The sequence below is a fragment of the Cyprinus carpio genome, chromosome A19, assembly GCF_018340385.1.
Source record: "Cyprinus carpio isolate SPL01 chromosome A19, ASM1834038v1, whole genome shotgun sequence".
In the NCBI taxonomy this organism is placed as follows: Eukaryota; Metazoa; Chordata; class Actinopteri; order Cypriniformes; family Cyprinidae; genus Cyprinus; species Cyprinus carpio.
In genome coordinates, this window is record NC_056590.1 from 11,382,043 (window position 1) to 11,405,144 (window position 23,102).

The 23,102-nt window shown below is 36.4% G+C and overlaps 2 protein-coding genes across 2 annotated transcripts in view; both read left to right on the forward strand.

Annotated features, from left to right (window-relative positions):
* The window catches only part of LOC109112389 (histone-lysine N-methyltransferase 2B-like), a 39,152-nt gene extending 23,472 nt beyond the window's left edge, over positions 1-15,680 (forward strand). The window contains 14 exon segments of the mRNA XM_042776376.1: positions 1,714-1,872; positions 1,969-2,086; positions 2,177-2,255; positions 3,470-3,630; positions 3,805-3,960; positions 6,820-9,268; positions 9,437-9,550; positions 9,631-9,749; positions 9,862-9,990; positions 10,095-10,347; positions 11,158-11,265; positions 13,464-13,547; positions 13,701-13,830; positions 13,940-15,680. Coding sequence (XP_042632310.1) covers positions 1,714-1,872; positions 1,969-2,086; positions 2,177-2,255; positions 3,470-3,630; positions 3,805-3,960; positions 6,820-9,268; positions 9,437-9,550; positions 9,631-9,749; positions 9,862-9,990; positions 10,095-10,347; positions 11,158-11,265; positions 13,464-13,547; positions 13,701-13,830; positions 13,940-14,215 — 4,335 coding nt within the window. The 3' untranslated portion in view covers positions 14,216-15,680.
* Positions 15,681-16,507: 827 nt separating this feature from the next.
* Positions 16,508-22,185, forward strand: si:rp71-15k1.1 (uncharacterized protein LOC322393 homolog). Its single transcript, XM_019124936.2, has 18 exons — positions 16,508-16,638; positions 16,761-16,826; positions 16,986-17,127; positions 17,213-17,317; positions 18,477-18,548; positions 18,659-18,715; positions 18,865-18,948; positions 19,068-19,160; positions 19,320-19,415; positions 19,492-19,584; positions 19,670-19,756; positions 20,048-20,152; positions 20,432-20,581; positions 20,677-20,784; positions 20,951-21,046; positions 21,330-21,407; positions 21,603-21,698; positions 21,821-22,185. The coding sequence occupies exons 2-18, from the start codon at positions 16,775-16,777 to the stop codon at positions 21,888-21,890; spliced, it is 1,584 nt and encodes a 527-aa protein (XP_018980481.2). The 5' UTR covers positions 16,508-16,638; positions 16,761-16,774; the 3' UTR covers positions 21,891-22,185.
* The last annotated feature ends 917 nt before the right edge of the window (positions 22,186-23,102 follow it).

Consider the following 23,102-nt stretch of genomic DNA (forward strand, 5'->3'; position numbering starts at 1 on the left):
ATGGCAATATTTGTTCATTTCCATGATCGATCGTCGTTTAAATTAACAATCAATGAATAAGCTTAATGCTGCAAAATGCGTCCTGCAGGGGTGTTATTAATGCTGCAAAATGCGTCTATTGCAGCGGCATGCAGTCACCGGCATGACAGGATGTGCAAAAGCCATTCGAGAAAATAAACGCTTTCTCACCCGAATTAAAGGGGTTTTAGTCTGAATAAGATCATTTGATAAAATGAACGGAGCGCGCTGTACATTTGAGATCATTTTACTTAGTTGACTGTTTTCCGTCAAGGAGACCGCTGAATGCGCCTCTTTAAATGGTTTCGTGGTGCTCGTTGTTGTATTTTAAAACGCAATTGCAATGTTTTCAAATGACGATATGGTATTAAAAATAAAATTATCCCAAACGTAACTGTGGCGCTTGTGGCTGTGCTGCGCAGTCAGTGAACAGCTTTTTTCACATTAAACATTTTATGCGAGTATTATGACCAGTACTTTATTTGATCCTGTTCTTCTGAATGTTGTTCGATTTTGAATTTTTGCATTCGTGTGGGTATTTGTTTTAAAAAATCCAGCATTTACAGTGCATTAGATCGTGACAGTGCATGCGTGCGTGCAGACGAGGATGAGCGCGCGCGGGTTTGGCTAGATGTGTTTGGAGGTTGTTGCTCACGTCTCGTTCTGCACATATCCAAATGTTTCCATATTCGCAATGTATCTGAATGTTAAACTATAATATTTTTTTTAATGTAAACTAGACGGAAAAGATCATCCTCTTCACATGAGCAAAAACGTCCTTGGCATAACAGCAGAGTGGACCGGTATACTACGGTCTATTTAAACTGACAAGTGTAACCTTTTATATGTTTGGTTGACTGTACTTTTATTTTAATAATGAACAGACTGCGATGTAAGTTTGAAGTTAGTATGCACTTTAGGTGTTCTGTGTCATTTATACCAGACACAAATGTTGCTGGTTGCTAGTGTGTTTGCAGCACTACTATTATTTATTTTTTATATATATTATTTTTTTATATTTTTCAGTTTAATTGATTTTTATTTATAAAATTGTATTTCTTTTATTTAAATGTATATTTAAGTTTACATTTATGTTCCAACAAACTTGAAAAATTCTGCTTGATAAATGCTCTAAAAATTTTATGTAAATGATTGACTTTACATTTATGATATATATATATATATATATATAATATATATATATATATATATAATATATATATATATATATATATATATATATATATTATATTACTTGTTTTATATATTTAATACTTGGTCAGTTGGTCAGTTGTTTGATTAACTTTAGATAATTTTTTTTATTTGTAATACCGTGCAGTGCACAAAATTAAGATTCGAGAGATGGTTCAAGTCAGTGCTCAACAAATGATGATAAGTTTAGAAATGTTGTGCATCCACTTATTATTAGTGTGACATTTTAGCATGCAAATGAGGGGGAAAACTTCAAGATATCGGCCCTAAAAATCGGCAGCACATATCGGCCATCGGCTGACCCTGACCTCTAAACATCGGCGTCGGCATCGGCTATAGAAAAACCCATATCGGTCGATCTCTAATATATATATGTCATATTGTTTTTTTAAGTGCAGTCGTTATACCATTTTCAATATGAACAAATGGAATATTATTTGTTTTGGTGAACTAAATTTATTGACATTACCTTTTTTTTGCCAGCGCTGTGAGCGTTGTGGTCAGACAGGGGCAACTGTGGGCTGCTGCCTTACCTCATGTCAGAGTAACTACCACTTCATGTGTGCTCGTGCCAGCAACTGTGTCTTCCAGTGTGATAAGAAAGTCTACTGTTACAAACACCGTGACCTCATAAACAACAAGGTATGCATGCAGCCTCAGAGGAAAACTAATATTTAATGTTTTACATTTACTGTAAAATCGAAGTGTGAAGAATTATATTCAAGTTTTTCTTTTTGGATTGAACAAAGCAATGGGTTTGAAGTTCTCAGAAGGGTCTACGTAGATTTTGATGGAATCAGTCTGCGTAGGAAGTTTCTAACAGGCTTGGAGCCAGAGTCTGTAAATGTGATGATTGGTGAGTAAACAGGTGATTTTTTTTCTTTTTCTGTGTTGGTGCATTAAATATAAGAGAGAGTTTAACATGTTTTATTATGTATCTATGCAGGGTCCCTACATGTACAAAAACTTGGTGTTCTGACGGAGCTGTCTGCAAATTCTGGAAAATTGTATCCAGTTGGTTACCAGTGAGTAATATGAAGTTTAAAAGTCACTCAGCTAAAAGCTTATTAATCAGTTAATTTGATATTGTCCTTGATCAGTTATCAATAGGGCTGGGTATCTTGACTTTGGTACGGATTCCTGAATGATACTTTTTCTGATACCAATTTTATGAAATCTGTTGTAACAAGATTACATCACACTATCTCAAGACAAAAAAAAAAACAAAACCTTTTTCAGCTCATTTTTATATAATCAAACACTCATCTCCTGAGCCACTGCACAAAAGAACAAAATGTAACTAACACAGGAAATCAGTGCAAATAATTTAAACAAAGTTTCCAAATTTTTTAGGCCATGTTTACAATAGTGCGATTTCTTTTTAAAATGCATAGCTTAGACAGAATCAAAATTTCTATTCACTTTCCACTGATTTACTGATGAGCATTAGCAGCTTCCGGCGCTGTCTGCCTGTGTTTTCTCTTCCGCGATCGCTGTTCTAACTAGGAGGAAGTTCATTCACCGCTCTTATGTCACTCATATTACACGTTCTTTCTCAATTCCTGTGCCCTGTCTACTCTGACGAACGTCCATTACACTTTCACATTAGGTTTCTGTACAGTAAGAAACCCAGAAAAACATTTCCACTGATGAAACATTGAACCTAATAAACACACAATTATGACAATTTATGATTTGTGTGTGATCTTTTTTCATGAGATTAGGAACTAGTAGGTGAGGTCGAAACTAGTAGGTGTGTTTGTCTTGACAGTGCACTGCACAGTCCGATCAGTGTTTGACATCAAAGTACCATGAGAGCTATAAAGACCAGACTGCTCCGTTAGCTTTCAAATCGCTATCACTGTACTTTGATATCAAACACCTATTGATCTGCGCAGTGTCAAGTCGAACGCACGTAGTGTTTTTCCTTGATTAACCCCTTAGGTGTTGCTATCTGGTACTGAACGATAAGACATTTTTCGATACTCTATAGTATCGAGGCAATTTGGTCGGTACCTAAAAATATAACTCAATACCCAGCCCTAGTTATCAAAGCATCATCTACTTTTTTTCTGTAATATAATTTTTGTCCAAGAAAATAATAAAAAAGGGCATCTTGTTCTTCTAAAAGCAAGTTCTAGCAGAACTGTTAACAATACACTAGTAGCAGTTTCAGATGACACTTTAATTATGAATCCTGGGGAGCCATAGTTGTTCACATAATTTGATGTGGTTTCAGATGTTCTAGATGGTATTGGAGCACTGTTGACCCTCGCAGGAGATGCCGGTACACTTGTAAAGTGACAGAGGTGCAACCATCAACACGGTGCAAAACTCCTAGCTCCATGGTGGATCAGGGAGAAAATCACACAATTGTACACAGTCCAAAAGCTCACAATGGTGTGTAAATGAATATGTAACTGTCTATATTCATGAATTTTTACAAATATTTAAGTTAGAGCCTATATAATTTTGTGCCAGTATGGTGTGGAATCTATGTAATTAGTGTTCATTTAAAAAAAAAATATATATATATATTTTTTAATTCTGACTAATCATATTTCTGTCTTGTAGATGAGGATGGCACAGATAGCGAATCTTTTTCACCTGGGCTGTCTCCCAGCACCCCCCCCAAGACCAAACAGGACTTAGGGGCGGGAGGTAAGACTCCTGGCTATCCACACAGCAGAAGACCAGCAGGAGGAATGTCCAGACCGTTACCTTCCCCAGGTAAGATCTTTGCATCAGTTTGAAGTTCTGTTCGCTTACCAAACAAATAAATCAAAGTATACCGAATGTGATTTGAGGGATCATTCAGTCAAAAAAGTAAATTATTTAATTTACTCACCTTCATGCCATTCCAAACCCGTAAGACTTTGATTAATCTTCAAAACACAAATTAGGATATTCACAGTGAAACCTGAGAGGATTCTGTCCGTAGCTTGTGAAGAGACATGAGAGCTTTATATGATTAACAGATTTTGCTTGTATTAACATCCAAAGAATAATCAATACCAACACAGACACACACACGTGTATAAATACACACGCACGCATATCATGTATAGTGCATAACGTGTGACTGAAGCTTTTGCATTTATTACACTGAAACAAACCTCATTGGTTCTTGTGCATCACATACGCACGTTAGAGCTTTTGTGTTCACCAAATGTGATGTGTCCTATGGATGTGTCCATCATTGTTTAAATGTAATTAAAATATGTAAAAAATTAGGGATTTCCCAATCAGGTTTTTTGTGCCCCTGATCCGATCCAAGTCATTGAATATTAAGTATCTGCTGATACAGAGTCCCGATCCGATACTTGTATATTCCTATAGGAATGTATGTTTGGTGCACACTTCAAGTATAATAAAGTTATTAAAATCAATCCAATGTATACAGAGTTGTGCAGAGAGAAATAGAAACATATTTATGATGTATGTTTATGTATATTAAAAGATACGCATATATATATATCGTCGCTGCCCGATGAAACTCACGTATGTCCAAAACGGTTACTTTTCAGGAAGTGAAAAAAACACCGTATTTCAAAAGCAGTTGAATGTAGCGTTGTCATACTTGGTACTGCATCTTTACATGTAACCATATTCTTGCCAGTGTAATGATATAATCCACATTTGACCAAAATTGAGTTTAAATGGACATATGTGCATATTTTACAGTAACGGTGGTCGATACGCGTTCTTCCGATCATTAATTAGAATGGCCAAGTCGCGTTTCATATTGACAGATGAATAAGCTCAGTTTATTAAATAGCCTACGTCTTAGTTTATTAAATATATAATAAACTTGAGAACAGTTGTCAAAAACAAACGTTTGCTGATACTTTACCTCACAGTGTTATTCGACTATCCAGTGCTGAGGTTCGATGAAACTTCACGAGACCGGCGAGATGCTTCCACAGGGTGGGAGATACGCGACGTGATTGACAGCTTTGACACCAAATGGATATACGTGAAAATCAGATGACATGATTTCACAACTTTTCATTGGCCATTTAGATATGTGAAGCATATTGTATACGGAAATGAACCTGGACATTCAATCCGTCGAAAAATCTCAAAATCGGCAAAATGGACATACGTGGTATTCATCAGACTGCGACGATATATATATATATATATATATATATATATATATATGCACACACTGTATATATATATATGCACACACTGTATAGACATTTGCAGATGTAAACATGTTACAGTGGTAGACATTGTAAACAGACTTTGTGGTCACAATTATGAATATGGGACTACTGATGTAAACTTTTTTTATATGAACAATTAGCAGAATAATTGCAACATAAAGTGGAGATAAGGTTAGAAAGAATCATCTCACTGTTTTAGAATGGAGTCAAGTCCGAATCAAGACGCAACCCATAGCAACTGTGAATTAGAAAAATGTTGGGCTTGACCGATAGTTTATGTGGGGTGTAAATATACTCATCTAATTTGCATATTATGACATCACCAGGGGGCGGCCATCTCGAATTTCATAATATTCTGGAAATATTAGATATTGAATTGATGTTTGAACTTATTTGCATGTTTGTGTGTGTGTGTGTCTTTTTATCAGTCTTTTTGACAGTATTAGCGCAAAAAATAACTTCAATAGTTCAATAATCAGGCGCTGTTTGACAGGCTTCAGCACGTGCGCTTCGGGTATATGCAGCACTCAGAAAAAGCACAGATCAGACCAGCTCGCGAATAAAACATTTTAAAAGCACATGCAAATAATGAAAGCATAACTCCTGTGAGAGTAACTCTACTGCTGAGTCAACACTGATGTGAATGCATGTGGCATTGTACAGTATATGACGGAGGCGCCAGAACTGCAGCTGATAGAATGTGTGCTGTAGCACGATACTAAGATATTTCTTCAAAAGCAGATCGTGGAGACATTTTTATCATCCACAATTAAAAATCGTTATATCGCACACCCCTACCCTGATCCTTGAAATTGGCTCGGGCCATCCCTAGTAAAAATTTAATCTGTTCATCATATAAAACAATCATATCTCTTCACAAGATTTAACTGCTCGATTCCTATAGATTCATTTTATGATGCCTTTATAACCTTGATTACATAATCTTTGAGGTTTTATTAAAAAGAAATTGGTGTTTCAAAGATTAATTGAAGTCTTATGAGTTTGGAATGACATGAGGTTGAGTATTAGTGTTGTCAAAAGTACTGTTGTCGGTTAGGTCTCTGCAATTAATCGCATGCGATTATCATGCGCATCTCGTCAGTAAAGCTGGTTCCGTGATTAGTAGTAAATCTCCATCATGCGCATTACAATCACATGCGATTAATTGCACAGCCCTATTGTAAACCCCCGGTCGGTACTGAAATTAAAAAAAATGTGACGATACCAGCATTTCCCACTAGCATTTTGAGCGCTGATGTGTGGATTCTCAAACACCTCTGATTGGCCATTGTGTCAATTTTTTTACATTTCAGTTTTGACAACACTATTGAATATTTAAATTTTTGATGAACTATCCCGTTAACTCTTCATTATTCACAATGAAGTCATACATGGCTATCTTCAAATTTCTTCTTAGGAAATGCTGTTTCCACATCCCATCACATTTTGACCATCAGTGACCTTGATGAGACACGACGTGCAACAAGGAGACTTTCCACACGTAGCAGAAATGCCTCTCCTCCCCCTGTGGTACTTTCAGGCCCAATGGCTTTGCGATCAGGGGGGTTGATTCACCCTAGGTCACTTTCATTTAGCCCCCCTGTCTCACCACTTGGTGCAACCAAGAACCTCATGAGCTCCACCTTACCTCGACGAAGAGGGAGGCCTTCCTCTTTGTCTCCCTCTAGCATCACCTCAGGACCGTCTCCACCACAAGCAACTCTTCAAAGTCCCTCTTCCACCATACCTTCATCTGTCCGCCACTCCCCAAGACATCAACAGCCTTTCAAAACTGCGCAGCATAACACTGAGGAGGTGGTTCAAGAGTTCTTTGCCTTGTCAGGGCCGGAGGAGGCTGCACGTGCCCCAAGCCACAGAATTCCCACAGCAACTGATAAGAATCAAGAACTGCTCTCTGCGCACTTTGATCCAGACACAGATGTAGCAGTGGCCTCGGTATTGAATTCAAAGCTTGAATTTGATGAGGCTTTGCTCAATGAAAATGTGGCTCTGGACTGCGATTCTCAAGGTGGTGATGGAGATACAGAAGAAGGAGCCTTCAAATTCACCAGTGGCAGGACGGGCTTGTCATCTCCTGTGACTTCAGAGATGCCAGTGGAAACAGATGATGATGATGTCACTGACCATTATCTGAATTTCTCTCGCACAGTTGTGGTCCGTGAACCTGCCAAAGAATCAGCACAGGCAGATCTCTCTGTCCTTCCTAACTCAGGGTCCATCTCACAGCTGGATGGAGCTGACAATGACTCAGAGAGTGAGACAGGTGAAGCCAACACAGACGATGATACTCAGGAAGTAGAAAGTAGTTTTTGTAGTCAGGATATTGAGCCATTAAAACACACTGGTCCAAAAAAGGGCAGAACCCTTGGCGACGGGCAGCTAGTTTGCCCAAGAACACTTATTGCAAATCCACATAAAACCGATTCTGTTGATCAGAATTCTCAGCTGGAGACTCAAAGCATGGACCAGGTCTGTGAAGAACAGGAAATTCAGGAAATAACTTCTTTTGAAGATGGTGGAAACGTAATTGTTGATTCTGATGTATCGAATGGACAAGAAGCATCATTTCCCGAAGAACTAAAAGGAACAACTCCCATACTTTACAAAAGTGGTGATCTTGTTACGACCGAAGAAGAAGTCTTGCTTGAAAATGAATCAACAGAAGTCTTGCAAGAAGTGTTCTTGGATGACACCAGTGGAAATTTCATATCTGCTGTTGATGGCAGGGTGTTGGACTTGACAGAAAATACTGCGGCTGAGGTGGCAACTGATTCCTCACCAGTAAACAAGAATGAACATGTTTTTAAGAGAGTTTTGTCTCCCGTTGAGAAACCGGCAGCATCTGTGCCAGTGAGTAGTACTAGAACGATTCATGTTGTTGCACCAGCTACAACTACAAAAAGACGTTTTGTGACCATACAACCAAGTTCCCAACCCAGAACATTCCAGATGGCAATGCCTGTTTCCAACTCTCTGCCACTTTCCATGCCTGTCAGTGTTGTCTCATCTTCTCCCACCATTTCAGTTGCACCACAAGGAACTCCACTTGCTCCTGCTTCGGTTGTAGTAAATGGTTTTGGAGCTCTGCCTAAGGAAGCCACTAAGGGTCGTACAATCGCCATACGCATTGCCACCCCAAAACAAGTGACTGAACAGTCTCTGCCCCAGTGTTTACCTGGTCCACCCCCTACACCTCAGGTTCTTCTGGTCAACCGTGCGGGACAGATTCTAGTGAAAAACCCACAAACTAATACATACCAATTATCTAGCTCTAATTCCCCCTCCTACACCCAAATCAGCCAGATTGCGAAGATAATCCACAGCAATGTTCTCCAGCGACCCGTTCCTAAGGTTATAGTGATACCAGTACCGCAGGTTCAGGCTAACCTCGGCAAAACCACACCAATGCGTATCTTATCTTACAGCAACAACAACAGAGCAACACCACCAACCCAAGTGCTAATCAGGAGGATTCCCCAGAGTTATCCTGGAAGCCAATTGCACAGCATCAGTCCGTCGATAGAAAGACCTGGCTCGATTTCTGAAGGTGGGCAGAAGGAGGTGGCCCAGGTGATAATCGATAAAGCAATGGCAAGTCACTGTGAAATAGGAAGTCCCACTGGCATGAGCCCTTCTCAGCTCCTCCTCGAAAAACGCCTCTCTCCTGAATCAAAGGATTCATTCCCTGGGTTTCATCTTCGGACTCAACCCAACATATTGTCCCACTCCAGACCTCAAGTCAAGATCAAGAGAGTGTCTTCAGGAACTGATCGAATTGGTATGAAAAAATGCAGGACGGATTTCTTGGAACAGATTCCTCCTTATTCCCAAGATGCCCACAGCAGGTAGGGATAAATATTCAGTCATATTTAGTCAGATGTTACACAATCCCGTTAATGTTTTTGCAATGAAAGATTTTTTTTTGCTTATTTTTACATTGAATATCATTAGGTCTTGAGGTTCTATTTAATATTATAATGTATTAGTAATCAAGTTGTTTTGTTAATGTTTAGGTCAAACCGGGTTAGAATAAAGGCCCCAAGTATAAAAGATGTGCTTGATGACCCTGATGCTGAATCTCTAGACCAGCCAAAGAACGATGAATCCAAGGTTGCAGAAAAACAGCGGTCAGTGCTGATGACTTAAAATCACATGAAGTCATGTTTTACCCAAGAAAATCACAATGTTTTCTTTTTCCTCTTTTTAGAATTACTCCAAATGAATCCGAGCCCACTGCGGTGCAGAGAAATGACAAACAGGACAGTGCTAAATCTCAGTGTATGAGCTCCAAACATGGTGATTCCTCAGACTGGGCCCCCTATGCAGGTGAATACATATTGTGTTACCTTATAAATATTTGGTGTAGTTGCTAAAGCTTTTTCAATGAACTTAAACTGTAACAGGTTTTGAAAGTTCACTACACGTGCAATTGTTTCAGGATGGAGTTCAGATGAGGACTCTCCATCACTAGGCAAGCAAGATAAGTGTGCCAGTCAGAATCAGCCCCACCTGCACTTCCAGATTACCAGTGAGGATGGCTTTAGCGTAGAAGCCGATAGCATGGATGGTCAGTATTGATGAGCCTTGAAGTGAAACTTTGAAATAAGTATGAGTTTGTTCATTTCATGCTTTGGCACATTATTATATGTTTCCTCTGCTGTGTTTCTTCAGTGGCGTGGAAGGCAGTAATGGACGGTGTCCAGGAGGCACGGGTAGGCTGTCGGCTAGAGCAGTTCCCCTTCAGCAGGGTCAGCGGTGCCAGGGTGCTGGGTGTCCTCCATGATGCTGTGCTCTTTCTGCTGGAGCAGCTGCAGGGTGCTTCTCTCTGCCAGAAACACAGCTTCCGTTTCCACCAGCATGAAACACCGGAAGAGGAGCTGCCAATAAACCCCAGTGGCTGTGCCCGCGCAGAGGTTTATGTGCGGTAAGTATCTGTAAATTCATAAGGGTTGTGACAGTGAGGAAATTTTCCCACCGGTTAATCGACTTGTGACAACACCGATAATACAGGCATCACCATGGAGGCAGGGGCATTCCCTCTTTTCCTTGCTTTCCTAAGCTTTTAAATAGCTTCAAAGCACAGTGTGCATTTTACTTTTCACTCGAATTAGCGGCAATTCATCGTTAATTGCTTGAATGCAACAACAAAATACAACGTCAAACTCACTTTAGCCTGTATGTAAAACATAGAAATTTAATTAACAAAACAAATAAAAATACATCATGCTATAGGGCAGGCTATGCCTAATATAAAATAGAAAAAGAAAGCTTGAAAGCATGGCATACACCTTGATGTCAAATAAAATAAATAAATTACACAAAGTTTAAAAAAGTACAAATCAGCAAACAATGCGGAACCAATTAAATAAGAAATGAATGTGTAAAAAAACTTCCAAAATCACCTTAGATAAATCAGGCCAAAATATTCAGTGACTGTCGTTCAGCACGCTGCATTGAGCATCCGCATTCAGTTTTTAATTGTAATGTCTTTTCTTTTACTGAACTAAATTATTTTTTTTTACTATAAAAAAAATCAAAACGATGGTGGAGGTCGGTGCCGCGGTGGGCAAGTGACATAACTAGTGTTGCGGCTTAACGCCGGTATCACAGTCAGCACTGTCTATCGCGGCAAGCCTAAAACTCATATATGCCTTTGTCACATATGATTTTCAGTTCCTTTATTTGTTCCTTTCCAAATTTGGAAATCAAAAATTGCCTCTTTTTTTTTCAACAGAAAATCTACCTTTGATATGTTCAATTTCTTGGCATCGCAACATCGTCAGCTTCCTGAGTCTAGGCCATGTGATGATGAAGAGGATGACGTTTTGCTCAAATCCAGCAGGTTAGACACTCAGCAACAAAGTATGTGAATAAAATTCACACTTTTCCCTCATGATGTATAATTTTATATGTGTATATACATTACTCAGTATACCAGTACTAAAAAGGTATTGCGTTACCCTGCTTTGAAAAACAGTATGATTTCTAATTTTACTAGTATAGATACTTTAAGAATGACAATTCTTTAAGAAGAATTTTTGGATATTTAGAAGCAATTTTTCTTGAGTTGCTTCAAGTGCTGCAGCAGGGCAGTGTGTGTACAACGCACTGCTTCCACTCCTGCATGAACACTGACTAAACTTTATATATCTGTGCAGTGCAGGACTGCTTAAAGTTACTTACAATTTAAAAGTGAATAAGAAAAACGCATAAATGATAAAGTAAAGCGCGGATGTGCTTTGTTGCAAAAAAAAAAATTGTTAAAGCGAAATAAACTTTGCCACAGAACTCTCTGCAGTACTCAGGGGAAGTCAGAGCCTAATGGTTAGACTCCTAACCCTAAGGTTGTGGGTTCGAGTCTCAATAACCGGCAATACCACGACTGATGTGCCCACGAGCAAGGCACTGAACCCCCAACTGCTCCCCAGTTGCCGCAACATAAATGGCTGCCCACTGCTCCGGGTGTGTGTTCACCGTGTGTGTGTGTGTGTGTGTTCACTGCTGTGTGTGTGCACTTTGGATGGGTTAAATGCAGAGCACCTGAGTATGGGTGTATCAGTTTAATTCATACACTGAAGATTTTGCAGTGCTTTACCTTTTTACCTTTTGATTACTTTATACAATTTTTGTATTATCTCTTACTTGAATGCTACCGTTCAATAGACCCACTGTACTTTCATTGATGTCTTAGTTTTATTGCATTTGTCCTTTTGTTTATTACTTTTATCTATGCATCTATTGTCTTCTTATTAATAAAATAGATAAAATAACAAAAATTACAATATCATGATAGGGCTGTGCAATATGATGATATTTATCATTTCATATTATGCTCTAACGTTTATTTCATCGTAAAAAAAAAAAATACATTGTTTACGGTAATACTTTTTCATTATTTGTATGACTGTGATCTTTACACGCCACAACGGGGCATTGAGGGGAGACAGAACCAGGTGGAGAATGACCAGCCAGGACAAAACGAGGAGCTTGTTCCTAAACGAGGGACTACATCTGTACCATGGACACGCGTTTTTAAGCACTGCAGTTTTACACAAACGATTTTAAGCCGTTGAAACACAAACAACAGAGCTATATGCATGTGACATTTCTGTGTTAGAGGAACGCAAATTTTTTGCCATTTTATTGGCTTTGAACGATTACATAAACACACTTATATGTGTCAGAATCCCCGTCTTTGCAAGTATCCTCATAAACACAGTTATTTAGGTCTTAAGAGAGAGTAAACAGCTGAAAAAGAAAATGCATATGTAACAGTCTATTGAAGGGGCTCTTAAAGGGGAAGCTGTCCATTATTCATCCTGTCTGCAATTCATATTAATCAAATAACAGTAAGAGAAAATCTCTCAATGCTCTTGACTAAATCAGTTTTGTAACTTTAATAAGAAGAAATTAAAAAATAATAATAATCATAATTTATATATATGTGTGTGTGTGTGTGTGTGTATAGAATCTATACATAATACACGTTAATTATATCTATCTATCTGTCTTATCTATAGATAGATAGATACAATTGACAGTGAATTAATTTACACAGTGTATGTAGCATTTCTTATTTATTGTAGTTTTTTGCTTGCAATTAGTTTCTTATCCTTATTTCATCACTGACTATTTATTTATCTTCAGTGAGCTTGAGCTTTGACATTAGTGACAAGAATTATGAAAATTCTATGGTATAAAATATTTCAATATCATTAAAACCTTTTTAAAAGAAGACATTAAAGAATAAAATAATAATAATATATAATAGGTGAAATATAATATAATAAATAATATATGAAAATTACTCGTATCGCACTGCTTAATATAATCCTGAGCAAATTTCAAAATGAATATCCTTGTTTCATACTGCATATTATGGTATGCTTAAATTTATTTGTCAGAGCAAATGTTATGTTGTTTATCAACTATTATACCAAAATAATTGATTGTTTAGCTATGTAAAATCAATGCATTACTAGTGTTGTTAACATTTTTATGTTTTTCGTGACTCATCCTGTTATTTTGACTTCCTTTTAGACGAGCCACAAGTACAGAGTTGCCAATGGCTATGAGGTTCAGACACTTGGAGAAAACCTCGAAAGAGGCTGTGGGAGTTTACAGGTAATGCCTTCCCAAGAGATGCAGGGTGTTGCAGCATAAAAACTAGCTGTGTAAAATCAGCCAGTCCCATGCTAATAAAAAAGATGTAATTAACGTAACCTTTAAAGAGGAAAAGTAAATGGTGCAATCATGTTTTCCTTATCTCCATGATAGATCTGCTATACATGGTCGTGGTCTTTTCTGCAAGAGGAACATTGAGGCTGGAGAGATGGTGATCGAGTACGCTGGCAACGTCATCCGCGCAGTTCTCACAGACAAAAGGGAGAAATACTATGACAGCAAGGTAAAAATGAATTGTCCCAGTGTATAGTTTTTGCTTAAAAACATCTAACATCAGTGATGTTTTGTTCCTAACCCTTTACTGTCTGTTTCCTGCCTCTCTTCCCTCAAAGGGCATTGGCTGCTACATGTTTCGCATTGATGACTTTGATGTGGTGGACGCCACCATGCACGGAAACGCGGCACGATTTATAAATCACTCCTGCGACCCTAACTGTTACTCAAGAGTCATCAATGTGGAGGGCCAGAAGCACATCGTTATATTCGCCCTGCGGAAGATTTACCGTGGAGAAGAGCTTACCTATGATTACAAGTTCCCTATTGAAGATGCAAACAACAAGTTGCACTGTAACTGTGGGGCCCGGCGCTGCCGACGCTTCCTGAATTAAAATCAGCATGTTTACTCAATGGTTTAGGAGGGGATATTTTGGTGTGGGTGGCTATTTTTGAAGGAAGACACTTATTTCATGTGCTTAATGGTGCGGAGATGAATGTATTCTGAAGGAAACACCATATTGAGTCTTGATTGGTTACCTCATATGAGTTATGATTCTTACCACAACATTCGACACCCTAGTAACATCCTGCACTGGATGAGGCAGTTTGCTTTGATTCAACAATTTACCAAAAACCCTTTACTTAACTATTTAAACTGTCCTTATGCTACTTTGTCCCAGCATGCCTTTCAAATCTTGCCGCTGATGATGCAGTAGATCTGCTCTGGAAGGATCTTTAGCCGGCAGAATTCATGTAAAGAAGTTTTCATATTGGAGGATACCTAGAAGTCAGAAAGGATGTGATTATTTTTGCTACTGAATCAAGAGGAGTTCCTGTTATAGGTCGTCCTCAAAAGCACCTTAATAATCTTTGCTCTTTTTTTCCCCCTGAAATGTAAGCTCTGTACATATTCTCCAGAACAGACAAAATCTTTAGTCAAACCATGAACAAGCTTGCCACACAACGTAGTTTCTAACAGGAGTCTGTGTGTTTCCAGAAAATTTACGTTTGTGCATTTCATTTTTTTTTTTAAATTTTTTTAATGGGTGCAAATGAATGTGTCACTTACAACCAAATTTAATACCCTTGTCTGTCATATTAAGTTAGAGTACCTTTGCTCTGAATGCATATACAGACCATTTACAGCATTCTGGGTCATGTACAGATTACCATTCTTCATAAGACTTCACTTGAAGTCCAATTTTTGACAGATTGGTTTTAAGAACCCACTGTTTTTATGTGCTTTTATATCTCGAGGCCAGACTTTGGGGGTCTATTGTAATATTCTACATATTAGGATCACTTGTGCAGTGTTAGTTTTGAAAAGTCCCATTCTGATCATCAGTGCACCAGTATTTAAGGAAATATTCAAAACCATACTTATGAATGGCGGGTTGAGCTCGAAACAGCCAACATGCTGTTAATAGCCAGGGTATCAAAGTTTTTGTGATACCCTTCCTAATGCAGCATGTTTAGACCGTCTGACGTCTCCGTTTGGGTTGACTACCTCAGTACATCAGTGACAGCTAGTTAAGTTGCAGTATAAACAATAGTATAAAGAATGCTGGGATAATCCCACACTAGCTTTGATTTTATGCAATGTGACTGTAGGGGTTGTTTGTTTCATTTGTTTGTTTTTCCTGAGAATTCCCGGATCCCTCTTCCCTCATGCTTTTGTACAGAATTGAAGTGTGCTTGTTAAAAATGAAGACTCTGGCTTAAATCCATCACTGAACGTGATCTAACTCTTTGTATATAGTTGTATACAAGAATTTCTAAGTCTGTTAAATTTTTCTACGCACTTTTTTTATTTATGATGTTCTGTATGTAATAAAGATATAAAAATATTTGAACAGAGCAATCTTGAAACTTGTTTTTGTTCTAAATATTATAAGTGCATTTGAAATCAAAATTGACCCCTGCATACTTTATTACAGCATGGTATTCCAAAGAAAAAATGGCTTTCATTTGGCTTTTAAAGGACTTGAACTTGATATGACCTTTTTGGAAATAGTTTTTCGCTTTTACCTGAGCAATTTTAAGATTTAAAATTGCTCAGGTAAACACGATGTCTGTTGATCAAATTTATATTATGCTGGATATTTTTTAATGACTATTCTTTAATGGATTTGTGGGTAAGCTAAAAGGTTTTTTTTAATTAGTGAAATTTATATTTATTCATCATCAGCCTATATGCTAACTGCCGAATCATTCAATGCTTGTAAATTTGTATTTTTTATAGTTTTACAAGATTCTACTTTGACATGCCTTTATAATTTTCAGATATTTGTGATTTAATATCTTATAGCATTTATGACTAATTCAGCATGAGGGAACACACATGCTGGTAAAAAATGTATAGCCTGAATGCAGTGTACGTCGCTTTGGATAAAAGCGTCTGCTAAATGCATAAATGTAAATGTAATTCTGAAACATTTTATTTTTATTGTGTTTAATAATATAATACACCATGCAACATCTTGTTCATGCTAAACTCATCTAAATATGTTAGAGTTTTAATTATATGCACATTATTAATAATAAGGAGAGGATCAGGCTCCTCTCTCTGCTATATCTGCCTTTTTTGTCCAATTTTTCCTTTGGAAATCCAATCAGACATTACACCTTCAGTAACAACCAATGGACAAAACACTCAAATATTAACAGATACATGTTTGTTTAGTCCCACATCTGCCCTTCTGTCCTCGTGAATTGTACACACATTTACTCTACTGTGAACAGGTGACCATGTAATGACCCATTTAAGCAACAGTCGGACAGAGAGGGCTATGTCATATGCACAGAGACTCAAAAAGTAAGTGTTCGTCACTTCTGTGGTCTGTAATATTTAGTACAATGTAGACATCCATTGATTTTGGTGTCCTGAATCCTTAATGGCATTTGTATTGCTTAGACCTCTCTGTTTTCCTCTTTCAGCATAAAACGGAAGCATGAATAAGATTTTGGCCATCTTAAGTTTAACTGCATTTCTCTGCTGCTGTGGTATAGTAATTGTTTTCACTGTCTTTGTGGTCCAATATATAAAACTACATTTTAATAGACAAAAGCAGTAGCTCTGGACCAACTGACTTAGAGTTTTGTGGTAGCTATGACTCATTCTGTATCTCTGACATGGTTTACGATTCTGTCTTCGATCTGAAGGTGTGCAGAGTGCTGAACCATCATATGATGACTTAAAACAAAAAATCCTCAACTCTGGGACTGTAGTCTTTTTAGACTTGGTGGAGAAAGTCAGAAACACGACAGAGAAATTTTTGAGAGATGATCAGTTCAGAAAATCAAGGTAAGACCAGCTATGGATTATGTACTGCTATTGAATTGTTGGTTTGGCCATTGCCTGTTTTTTTTTTTTTCCTGTGTTTTTATAGGATCGCTGTTCAAGAATACATGAAAAACTTAAAAGATATTGCAAAATCACTGAAAAATCTTGAGAGTATTAGGAAGAGCCAGGATGATTCAACTATATTGCCAGTGTAAGTACTACTGTATAGTCATAATAACATTGTTTATGCTGTTAGATGGTTTGTGATGGTTGTTAATGAATCCTTTGTTATAAGCATTTAAACTGCCTACAGTTCTTCAGAGAAGTCTTCTATGTCCAACACATTCATCTTCTGCATATTTAAACCCCTTCCAACAGTGACTATATGATTTTGAGATTCATCTTTTTACACTGAGGACTTATACACTAATATTACAGAAGGTGCAAACATTCAAGTCAAGTAAAATTTTTATATAGCAGTATCCACAGGAATAAACAAATATCAATATCAGTGTTCTATGTTTATGAAACAAATACAATTTCAGCTGTGAAGTAGCTCTAAATAGACAACAGTGTCATCATTCAGCTTGATTTAGTTCAGTGTTGATTCAGTTTAGCAATGTGAATGGTGCAAAGTTCATTAATTATGAAAGCAGTTATCAAGGTCAGTTTATTCAAACAGAATTATTGGTGTGAATTGTTCTTTGTTTCAAGATCCTTTTTTTGTACAAGATATTTACTTGTTTCACATTTATTTATTAAGTCACATTCATATATATATATATATATATATATATATGTGTGTGTGTGTGTGTGTGGCTAGTGCTTTGTACAGTACAGATTGTTTTAAAGCAATTTCACATTTTTATAAAGGAAAGGTCAGGAAAACGTTGCAAAGTAAATTATGAGATAAATTACATTTCAGCTGTAAAGCTGCTATACAGACGACAATAGTGTAATTTTTCAGTTCAAGTCTGTTCAATTTTGATTCAGTTCAATAACATTGTAAATGTTGCAAAGTTAGTATCATTTTCCAGGTTCATTTAAGTTTTGTTCTCATTCGATAGTGGCAGTGCAGTAAAATCAAAGATATTACTCAATATTAATTCTCTTTTATACCTCAACTCCAAGACAAAATAAGTTAGACCAGTATATTTTCTCTGTGTTGCTATTGTTATAGTTGTGATGTGAACTTCTTCATTCTCTTAGAATGATTAGAATAGTCTTTATAAGCTTATAGTTTGGCCTGTTCTTGGTGTGAACGGGCCAAACCTGTTTGATAAAGAACAAATATGTCTTATTTTATGTAATGGATTTTTTTGGTCATTTAAAAATATATATATTTATAGCTTCTGTTCTTTGATTCACAGATATTTTTTGATATCAACTGGTGGTACATTTCTGGTAACGTTTAAGAATGTCTTTGACAAGTTTTTCTTACCGTAAGAGCTTTACTATCTTTACACATTTTCAAGACAGTAATGGATCTCATTCATTAGTCACTGAATCTCATGACTAATATATTACCTGTGAATGTGCTTTTCTTCTGCAGTTATAAGAAGATGTACCGTGAGGCCTTAAAGGATGAGACAATGCCAGACATCTGGAAGTAAGCATGTGTTCACGTAGAATAGACAACTCTAGTGTTGATTTGCCAAAGTGCTGGTCCATAATGGCCTTCCAAATCCACCGTCCACGCCATGCACCTCTCTGATTTTGCTCATAACTTAATTTATTCATGTGACTTGTTTATTACAGAGAAGTGGAGTCGTACTATCTTCAAGGAGCTCCTCCAGTCTACAGTAAACCCATGCAGTTCTTCAGTTACCTTCTGGCTAAGGCGTATGACCTCACTATATGATTTTGTAATAATTAGCATGTACATGTATATACATTTTACAAAGTAATTTCACTTAGTAATTTTACTTTTTAAAGTGTAGTGTATTTCTGGCATCTAACAGAATGGTGAAATCCGGGCTGGTGAACATGCTTGAAGCGGGGGTGGATACTGTTGTGGAGATTGGAAAAATGGATTTTAACCAAATTCATGAAGAGTAAGAGCTGTTTTAAAGCCATACTGTTGGAGCTCAAAGCAAATTTGCTGTATTATTGTCCTCCAAATGTAATGTATTTGGCTAAAATGCACACATAAGCCCATTACAAAAATGTGTTTCTTAAGGTGTCATTTTAAACACTTGTTGTCTCGTCCAAAGGGTGCAGAAAGTTATGGATCAGATTAGAGAGAAAGCCTTTGAAATTTCTATTTTGGAAAGACGAAAAGAGAAGAATGATTTCCTTGTATCATTAAGGTAAAAACCTTTGTTAACTTCAATATTGTATTTAATCTGTTCAAAAGATTAATCTGTTTATGTTTCTGTTTTCTAGAACTGCATCTGGATTGGTTGTTTTTTACTGGGATAAAGTTTTGGAACAAACTGAAATGCCATCGTTCCATGCACAATACATGGATTCTATGAAGTAAGACCACAGTCCAGTTTTGCACAAATATAAGAGAATATGAAGAATATGAGCATTAAAGAGAATATTTTTGTGTGTGTTACAGGGAATGGGCAGAGCTAACCAAGTTGAGAAACACAAGTGAAAATTATCATGTGCTTTTAGACCCGGATACAAGGCGTGAAATTTTGAAGTAAGGAAGAAAGATGCTCAAAATGTGGAATATCGCAAATGTCATTTAAACCAATATGTAATTAATCCCAGGGCTTTTCCGGGGGGTTTTTTTTTTTTTTTTTTTCAGGCTACTAAAATTTTTCATAATTATCATTAGAATCACTTAAACTATAATGGTCCACTGTTAGTAAGTTAGATTCTTAAACAGAATAACATTTGAGTTGAATTCTGTGGAATGTTGTTATGTTTTATTTTCAAGGTTTGACTCTGCATTGTATCATTCATTTATCATTCCGTTTTTCTTTTCTAGATGGACTGAATTTCATTTTGGTCAATTCTTTGAGGCCGCGGCCCAGGAATATTATAATCGTGGAAATGCAGCTCTGGGTTTGGACAGATTTAATCAGTCCAACTGGTAAATTTCATTTGAAACTTTATTAATGCATCAGTACTGCATAAAATTAAACCACATTTTTTTATGGTAAGTGAATATGTAACCCCGCTTCTGATGCTTCAGATTTAATTTGCGAAGGGAATAGCAGTTCACGTTTCAAAAGCCGTTCATGTCTTGTTTCAGATGAATTAAACAAACATGAAGATATATTTAATAAACTTCTGACAAAAGCAACATTAATGACTGATTAAAGGTTTAAAACTGAAAAGATCCCTCCATTTTCTTTTGGATGTTTCACAGGGCTGTTGTCAAAAGCGCTGTTGTTTACTCTCTTCCTGTTTATGAAAAACTGTCTGAAGCTGGCTTTGGCATTAGTGAGATCAACAAGTTTCTTCTCAGAGTTAACCACATAACTCTTATTCTTGAAGGGAACGATATGTCCTTTAACAGGTAAGCTGCATAAAACATCTGTGTGACGCTACTATTTGTTTACTATGTAAATATTCAAATATTAAGACTTTTATTTGTTCTTTTCTATCTTGCAGACAAACCTTCTTGGAGAGCTGCATTCGTTTCATTTTATATTTACTTAGTTCAGAAATTGAAGAGGAGAAATCAAATAGCGAAGATAACCAACTATTACTGCCTTTGCGGTAAGACAATGTAATAAACCCTCATGAAAATCAGTTTGCAAAACTGAATAAATTATCTTTTTAAGTTTGTATTTTTTTTTATATATATATTTGTTTAGAAGGTTAGTCCTTTGCTCTCTTGATATAATATATTCCTCTTCATAATCATCATGTCTGTTTGCTGTAGAGTAATAAAGAGAGTGTTTCTAGACTTGTGGAGCACTTTTCTTAAATTAGAACAATACGGATATTTTGAGAAGACTGAAAACCAGCAAACGCAGAGGTAAGAAATGTCAAGTCACCTTTACTTATATAGCGCTTTTAACAATACAGACTGTAATAATGCAACTGAACAGCATTAAATAGGAAAATAGTGTGTAATAGTAATGTCCTTTTATAGAAATATCCTTTTATATTTTTTATATATCCAGTGCGGTGAGGTTGGAAATCTGAACTGCTTGGTTCTGGCTGAAATTTAACATGTTCTTGTGAACGATTCTTGTTCATTTATAATTTTTTGTTCACTTATGAATCAAATAATCAATTGGAAATTTTATGTTTCCCAGCAAATGGAATCATATCATCATTGATGAGTTACTGAAAAGTGAAACATTTACTCGAAAGCAGCTTGAAGAAGCACCAAAGTAAGAGGAAAGATCAAGTTTTGTCTAAGGACAAGGATTTATTAGTTAATATGTGGCTCTAAATCTGAAAATGTTAATATGCAAAGACATGTACTGTATGTTCTTAATTCCCATTTTTAGTTTTTGAATCTTCAAAAATCTTTTTGAGGTTTATTCATATTTAACTGGCTCTCTTTTTGTTTTTCAATTATAAAGAGACTTTGTTCAAGCCATTCACCGGATCCTGGACAGACTGAAGCAGTATACTGATCTCGTTGATGGCTTTGATGAAAGGATCGATCCAACTGTTTTGTAAGATTATCATTTTCTTACCAAATCTGCATTTAAAAGACTGAAAATAAATATCAGTTCATATTGCAAGTTTAAACTATTAAGTACAATTAGTAAGCTTCATAATATACATTTTTCCTCAGAATCTTCATGAAGTTGATCCATCACATAAACGTCATGTTTAATGAGGCCTGGGACTTCCTGTTGGATTAAACTCTATATATTTGAAGGCAATGTCAAGATTGCAACTGCTGGCAATAAGCAGGATCATACCAGGAATGTATTAACAGTACTTAACTAAGATGCTGTTATTGCATACCTATCTCTGAAGGAATACTAGGATAATTGCATTAGTGAATATTGAGTAAACCAAATTCCACTGTATTTGTTGTACTGTAATGCTTTGTTTTCATCAAAAACATGATTTGTTGCATTACTTTTTATTTGTTTTACACATTTTTATCCTCCAGCATCTTAACACTTTAATAAAAACAGCCTAATATCTTGATATCAATAACATCTGGATCTATTTTCATGTGTTAACACTTACGTGCAAGGCCAAGGGTTTGATGTAATAGTATTGATATGACACTGTTATATGACATTTGTTCATGATTTATTATAACACATCAAATGGTGTTTTAGTCACAGTGAATGAAATGAGGCCAAATTTAATTCCCTCTATTTGTTAATATCCTTGCTGAATGTTGTCCTCTAAACAATGTACATATTGAGAACTGCACAAAATCTAAATATAAGTGCAATCTAAGCATCATGCAGAAAATGTGCATTATATAAATGCGTTTTCCTGTTCTAAAAAGAAAACATAAAATACGTGTTTTTAGCAATGTAGAATTTTTAAGAACTAGAATCATTTGTAGAAATATGCTAAGCACCTTGTACTTATTATAAAGTAGTTTTTGTTGTTTTTTTGCGAAATATAATGGCAACTCGCATAACTTTTTTTTTTTTTTTTTTTTTTTTAACAGAGACATATATAGCCTAAATAAAAGATTAGTTATTACATATTAGGAATCTCTCAAAGCACCACACATGAAACTATAAATTCCTAATAATTACTTTTCGATAACAACACTCTAATAACTGACCACCTCTTTCACCGTTACAGCATTCATTCCTGATCACCCTGTTTATTCAGCAATAACAACCAGCTGGATGTACATTAACCCTCACCTGACTACTGTAACAATCTGACATGTAGTTGTCACTCTGTGATTGCACATGTAACTATACCCGACTAATAATGATGTTGTACACTATATTCATTAAAATGAGTTTAAAGAAATTCATTAAATGCAGTAAATGAATATATCAATGGATTTCACTTGTTTAGTCAACTATGAATCGCATTTATCCAAATTCCACTATTATGCAAGTCTAAAGCACTTTTTCCATATTGGAGAG

Coding starts and splice junctions, on each gene's coding strand:
- si:rp71-15k1.1 (XM_019124936.2), top strand. CDS start 16,775: ATGAATAAGATTTTGGCCATCTTAAGTTTAACTGCATTTCTCTGCTGC. Junction 17,318..18,476: donor GATTCAACTATATTGCCAGT/GTAAGTACTACT, acceptor TTTGATTCACAG/ATATTTTTTGATATCAACTG. Junction 19,416..19,491: donor GATTTCCTTGTATCATTAAG/GTAAAAACCTTT, acceptor TCTGTTTTCTAG/AACTGCATCTGGATTGGTTG.